Source organism: Acanthisitta chloris, unplaced genomic scaffold (genome assembly GCF_000695815.1).
Source record: "Acanthisitta chloris isolate BGI_N310 unplaced genomic scaffold, ASM69581v1 scaffold4600, whole genome shotgun sequence".
In the NCBI taxonomy this organism is placed as follows: domain Eukaryota; kingdom Metazoa; phylum Chordata; class Aves; order Passeriformes; family Acanthisittidae; genus Acanthisitta; species Acanthisitta chloris.
In genome coordinates, this window is record NW_008649794.1 from 17,536 (window position 1) to 24,468 (window position 6,933).

General features: G+C 53.2%; 1 protein-coding gene across 1 annotated transcript in view; it reads left to right on the forward strand.

Annotated features, from left to right (window-relative positions):
• Positions 1-480: 480 nt before the first annotated feature.
• The window catches only part of LOC103799555 (protein CASP-like), a gene marked incomplete at its 5' end in the record, with an annotated part of 10,375 nt that continues 3,922 nt past the window's right edge, over positions 481-6,933 (forward strand). Inside the window, 8 exon segments of the mRNA XM_009071924.1 lie at positions 481-570; positions 845-981; positions 1,448-1,514; positions 2,589-2,701; positions 3,012-3,128; positions 5,423-5,478; positions 5,480-5,501; positions 5,791-5,847. Of these exon segments, the coding sequence (XP_009070172.1) occupies positions 481-570; positions 845-981; positions 1,448-1,514; positions 2,589-2,701; positions 3,012-3,128; positions 5,423-5,478; positions 5,480-5,501; positions 5,791-5,847 (659 nt within the window).

A 6,933-nucleotide genomic window follows, 5' to 3' on the forward strand; every position in this document is an offset into this window, starting at 1 on the left:
GGGCACGGAGCTTGCCCTGCGGTGCTGGTCCTGTGCCTCTTGCTGTAGCTGTGTTTTGGCCCTGGCATGTCTCTCTGTTGCTTCACATCTGGGCTGGGGTTATATGAGGGGAACAAGAGGTTTTTGTTTTGCTCCTGGAGCATTCCAGCAAGTGCCTGTTGTGGTTTAGGGTGTGGGTTTTCCTCTGGGGGGTAACTGGAAAGAGGGATCCTTTGTAGAAAATTGGCTGAGTGGGGATGCTGGGGGCTGCACAGCCTGGCCCAGTGCCCAGGGGCAGGAGTGGTCCCACCTGAGCCCCTTCTGGGAGATGTCCCCCGCCCTGCTCCAGCCCCCACCACAGCAGCCATCCACTCCATGTGTGCCTGTCCCAGTGCTCACAGCCAAGGATGTGCTGCCTGGACCCTCCTCCATTGTGCCTTTCCTGTGCAGACCAGACCTGGGGATCATTTCATGGGCTCATGTCCCCTTATCCCTTTCCAGGTCCCCTCTCTCTGCCCAGCCAGGATGCTGCCAGGTACCCCTGGGGCACCAAAAGTGTCTTGCTGATGCTTTGGAAGCAGCTGTGCCAGCGTAGGCAGCTGCCTGCTCACATTGCCTCTGGCACTGGCACATGGCTCTGGTCCTGCCTGGGGACTGTGCCCACCCTGGGGCATTGCCAAGGTGGGCTGGAGCAGGTCCTGAGCAGATTGCTGGTGTGCTCCCTCCTGCTACCCCCAGAAATAAGGAGAAAATGAGGTTGTTGCCTGAGTTGGCTCCAGGTGGAGGTTTCTCAGCTTTTTGGTGTCCACTTGGCACAGCTGGGATGTTTGGCTCCCTGGGTGACAGCCCTGGCTCTGTTTTCCAGTGCGCTGTGCAGAGATGCAGATCCAGCTGACAGAGGCTGTGTCCACACTGGCTGGCCAAAAGGACCTCGTTGCCAAGCTGGAGCATGACCTCAGCACCATCCAAGCCATGTCTGCTGTGCATCGCCCGGATGCAGAGGTAACCTCAACCCTGGCAGCAGGCAGGGACCATTCCAGATGGCCCCAGGGGTTGGCTGGCACTGGTGGAGGGTCAGCAGCAGGTGGGGGTGGGTATTTACCTCCCCCCTTTTTTTCCATCCTTTTTTTTTTCCCTCTTCCTTTTCTTTCTTTCTGATGACTCACCCAGCAGAGGTTTGCATCATGCCCAAGCCATGGAGTGGTGATGGTGTGGGAGGGGGTGGCAGTAGTGACATCCACAGACCATCCAGCCCTTCTCCTTCCAAGGCAAAGGCTGGGATTTGAGGTTGAACACCAGGCTCTCCATGTTGTCTCAGTTTGGATCCTTGCAGAGTGCCTGTTTGGCAGTGCTGCTCCCACGAGGGTGCAGGTGCTGGGGTGGTAGGAGGACTCAGGAGGGGTTTGCTTTGACCAGGTACCTTTGGATGGGTGAGAAATGCTTAATCCCTTCTGCTTGTGCTGTGCAGGGTGCAGCTGTCCCCAGCCTGGAGAAGATACCTGAGCCCATCAAGGAGGCCACAGCACTGTTTTATGGTGAGAGGCAGGGGTGAAACTGGGGCCATGCCATGATGGGCACACTGGTGCCATGGGCAGGGTGGCAGCATGAGGATGCTCTAAGCCACCATAGGCATCACCTCCTCAGTGGGACCAGTGATGGGTTTTCCATGCTCAGCACAGTTTGCTGGTCCTCCAGCTGCTCCTTAGATGTGCCAAGCCTGGCTCTGTGCCAAGCAGTGAGCCCAGGCTGAGCCAAACACCCTGTGCTCTACCTCCTGCTCTTCCCACAACAAACCCCTCCAGAGCCAGTGAGTGAAACATTTCTTTTACATCAGCTTCTGCACTGAAATCTACAGGAGAAAATGAATCAAAAAAATAACAACTCTTAGATCCTCTGGAAGAAAAATCCACTTCCTTTCCTTTTCTCTTTTTTTTTCTTTTCCCCTGTTGTTTTTGTTTTGTTTTGTTTTGAAAGGTTTTGAAAACACACAATAAACAATATTACAGCAACAGTCCCACCAAGCCAAAGAACCTGCAGCCACTCATCCTGGGCTATGAATAGCTGCTCTGTGCAGCTGGTTGAGTCATGGCCTCAGGGACATGGATCCTTGGCCATGGGTGTTTCCCACTGCTGGGAAGGCTGAGCAGGGAGGGATGTCCACAGCCCCCCAGGCAACCTTCAGAGCCCCATCGTGGGGGCAACCACGTGGAGCACCCACAAAATGGGGTGCTGGGCATAGCAAGCAGGTGATAGCTGTGGGGTTGGGGTAGGGGAGAGAAGAGTACATGGATGGAGGGGCTGGTTGTGGCTCTGGGTCTTTTCTTAGGGCTGTAACTGCTGCAGAAGCTACAGGTGAGAATCTGACAGGGGTGGGAAGGGTTGGAGTCAGGGTAAGGCAGCTATGGGTTCCACCAAATAATGCAATTGGTTTTTTCTGTCCATTTTCAGGATAAGTCTCCAAAAGGGGAAAAAAACCAAACCCATAAATACTAGTCTATGTTGCAATAACTGTGCAGGTCATTCCTGTGTGAGGGAGGACACTGAGCAACCCCCCAGGGTGGATGGTGAGCATCTGTCAGGTCATCTCTCATGCCAGTCCTTGTCTGCAGGTCACCCACCATCCCCTGGCACCTCATTCCCTGAGGGGCAGGTGGACTCGCTCCTCTCCATCATCTCCAGCCAGAGGGAACGTTTCCGGGCCAGGAACCAGGAGCTGGAAGGGGTATGTTGGGTGGGGAGGGGAATTACAGGGTCTGCAGGACCTGCAGCCTGGAGCTGGATGTGTTAGAGACCTGCAGGGAATTTAGTATCAGCCACTGCAGGCAAGAGAAAAGTATATTTGCTGTGAGATGGACCAAAGTCTGTCCCAGCCAGTCTGTGTTGCTCCAGTTCAAGGACAGGTCCAAATCCCTGTCACCTTGTGTGTGCTTGGCCACTTGGCACAGCATTTGGAGGTGTTGTGGAAAAAGGACATAGGGAAAGTGGTTTGGGGTAATGCTGCTCACTGCTCACACCCCTCACTGCCTGTGCAGGAGAACAGGATGATGCAGCACACAGTGCATGCACTGCAGAGTGAGCTGGACAACCTGAGAGCAGACAACATCAAGCTCTATGAGAAGATCAAGTTCCTGCAGAGCTACCCTGGCCGGGTGAGTGTCCATCTGTGTGTTTGTCTGTCCATCCTCCAGCTGGGTTCACACAGACAGACAGTCCCCAGGCACAGACCTGTGTGCACCAGAGCCATGGGGAAATTGCACATTTCCCACATGTACCTTGCATGAAAGTTGGAACTAACTGGGGTGGGAAAGGGTGCAGTGCTCTGTCCAGAGGAGCAGGGACACAGCCTCTGTGCTGAGAAGGCAGTTTTGAATGGCACTGAATGGTGTCTGACATCTTTGATGCAGAAGCTCAAACTACCTCCCTAGAAGAGCTGCTACAACCCACTTTGCTGCTCACTGCTGGCAGTGTGATGCTCCAGCAGACAAGCCATGGATGTTCCTGCCTGACCAAGCAGCCAGTTTAAATTGAGATCTCCTGCAACAAATCTCTGCAGTTAGAGCCTGGAAAATAATTCATCCTGTCCCACCTGTGCACATTCTCCACCACCCTGAATTTCTTGTAGCCAGCAGAGAGAGCTGCTGCCTGGGCAGCCAGCAGACAGTCCCAAAAGAGAAGAAACCAGTCCAAAACCATCCCAGTAGTGCCAGGGGGAGGCTGGGGAGGGGGAATAGACTTCGCTGCAATCTGCTCTGCTTGTGCTGTGTCCCTCAGGGGTTTCATCCCTGGAAATTGTGGGGGATTTGCAACTGGGTCAGGCTGCCACATGGGAGCTTTCTATTGCAACCCCTTCCCTGGTCAGAGCTGGGCTGTCCTGACCTCAGACTTTCCTTATAACTGTAAAAGTGCCACTAATGAGGTGGGGGGACACCAGTTCCCTGCCATCCTACCCCCTTGCTGCTCTCTTCCCATGCTGCCTGGCCTGAGTGCCTTTTATTGATGGATATTTTAATAGCATTTGGAGGTGGGGAAACTCCTACAGCTGTGAAGGACCTTATTTGGTTCTTTTATTTATGTCTCACTGGTGACGCTGGGTCATCCCCTCTGACATTTTTTCCTCTTTCTCCTGCCGAGTATCATATCCATGTTTATCCACTGCCACAAGGCAACCCCTGAGTGCCATTGACATGAGGTAAAGAGCAAACCCCTCCGTGGCAGCAGTGCAGGGGATTGCATAATTCACCACCTAATCGGGCATGTGACACGTTAAAAATACTCATCAAAGATCATTCAATAAGGCCAAGCTGTGGTGAATCCATCGGCCCTAAATCAGGACTTGGGCTCACCGTGCTGACCCTGGATCAGATTGCAGTGTGTAAGGGCAGGTTTACTAAAGGTTTACACAGTGGTGACACAGAGCCAGCAGCCAGCGTGCTGGGGTGGCCAAGCAGGACAACCCACTGCACGTAGGAAGAGGTTCAGAAAGACCCTGGTAAATGTCAGCATTGCTGTGCTGGCAGGGCAGAGCAGGAGAGGGCACAGAGCTGGGCAGAGAGGTGGATTAGCACCAGAGCCCATGAGCTGAGATGTGCAGCACACACAGCTGGGGAGACAGGGCTTGCACCAGACTGTGACCGTGACTGGTCATGCATGTGCCATTCCCAGGCTGGGTCTGGGTAGGAATGATGTGGAATTTGCAGTTCTGGTGACCTGCAGAGGTAGGAGGAACAGGGATGTTTAGGCTGCATGAGCATCCTCAAGGCTTGCTGAGGAGAACCTCTGTGCCAGGAGAAATATAAAATCCAGCCTGCCTGAACCTACCTAAATCTTTCACTTCTTTCAAGGGGTTTTCTTTGTTTTCCTTGCCCTTTGCCCAGCTAATAGCAAGTCTATGTTTAAACAATTATTTCCTCTTCCTAAACTGCTGTCTCCCTCCTACCTGGCCCAGCAGCAAAGGTATTCAGAGTGAGATTTGCACTAGCCCAGGTGGAGCTCTCTGGTGTGACACAGATGGTAATTATTTCATGGAAAGGGCAAAAAAATAGGGAGACACAGGAGAAATAGGAAGTCCCCATGGAAGAGTCCCCTGATCTTGCAATCTAGTGAAGGTGTCCCTGCCCATAGCAAGGGAGTTGGAATAAGATGGTCTTTAAGGTCTCTTCCAGCCCAAACCATTCAACAGTTTTATGAGGAAAGTTCAATAGCTTCTGTTGTGCTTCTCCTTTCCAAAGGGAACAGATGCTGTTGGCCCTGTGGGTCAGCTCTGGGCTGTGCTGCTCCATCCTTTGGTCTTCATTTCTTCCAAAGGAGCAGCCCAGAAGAACTGGGGGAGCTCATTCCCTGTGCCATATGTCCAAGCACCATTTGCACCGGGATGGGGGAGGCACAGGCAGCTACAGCAGCCCCAGGCACCCACTGGCTCTCGCCCATTCCTTTGCTCCCACAGGGCAGCAGCAGGGATGACACGGAGCAGCGTTACTCCTCCCAGTACGAGGAACGCCTGCTTCTCCTCCTCCAGCAGGAAGGTATGGCCAGCCCCCAGCACCCTCCCTCTGCATCAGCATCTCTGTCTGCCGAGGGATTTCTACCTGGATAAAATCCAGGGATAGCACTCTGAAGGAATGAACTACATCCCAATGATATTCACTTTTAAATATGAAAAACAGAAGTCACTGTGCCCATACGATGTCTCCTGTGGCTGAGGGTGGGGGGCAAATAGGAGCATCCTGGGGCACAGAGCTCCTTCCCTGATTTGCAAACCCCAGGTCAGTCCTTTCAACCTCAAAATCAGCTCCTTGTATGGTTTCCTTGCAGGAACGCCAGCGGAAGTACCTGAGCCTCAGTCCTTGGGATAAAGCCACACTGAGCATGGTGAGTGGGCTGCACTGCTGTGCACGAGTGGGAGGTGAGAGGTTTTTAGCCCAGTGCCTGCACAGGGAATGGGCTTGGCCTCAGGTGGTGGGAAGACCTCATCCCTGCTCTCCCAGGCAGGAATTCAGACCCCATCTCTGCTCTCCCAGGCAGGAATTCAGAACCCATCCCCTCTCCCCCAGGCAGGAATTCAGACCCCATCCCTGCTCTCCCAGGCAGGAATTCAGACCCCATCCCTGCTCTCCCAGGCAGGAATTCAGACCTCATCCCCTCTCCCCCAGGCAGGAATTCAGAACCCATCCCTGCTCCCCCAGGCAGCCTGACCTCCTGTAGGAGACTCCCACAGAGAGCCCCACACAGCAAGAGGTGCAGAGGGTCCTGTTCTCCAGGGGAGCACAGCATCCTCAGGCACACAGTGGTTTCTTATTGCCTGCTCTATAAAAACCTCTTGCCAAGCCCTGACCCTTCCTGCTCTGGTCCTGGGAAGCTGTGGTGTCTGCAGGAGCAGAGAATCCTTGCCTGAGCCATGGCAGGCAGAAGAGCTGCTGCTGCCAGTGAGAGGTTGGGCTGCCATCACTTAGGGTTGAGTGCTATTTTCTGAGCTAAAAATGTGGTTATGGAGAAAATCTGACTTCTATTTGAATTTGTGACAGCAGCAGCAGCAGGCTCAGGATTGAGGTTTGGCTTGGTTAACCCCCAACTATCCAGCACAACAAAGGTTCACGTGGGACCACTGGTCCTCAGCAGCCCCAGAACACAGGGATATCTTGTAATAAAGGCAAAGTTGTCATTTGCATAAAAACCAAGCAAATGCCAACATGAATATGGATCATGTGGCATGCCAGCACCACGGAGAATTAATGAAAGGCATTCACAAAAACACTGACTTAGGGGAGTTATTCCTTGGGAATATTTAAGAACATAATCTTGTTTGTTACAGCAGCCTCCGCCGTGGCCGTGAATAGCAAAGACGATTTCAGCCCAGAATGGGTTTGGTGGGAGATCTGTGGGTTTTAATGCCAGCTTTGGAAAGCCTGCGTGGTGGTTGGGGAATGTGCTTATGTCCATAATGAGTCCCTGGGTTTT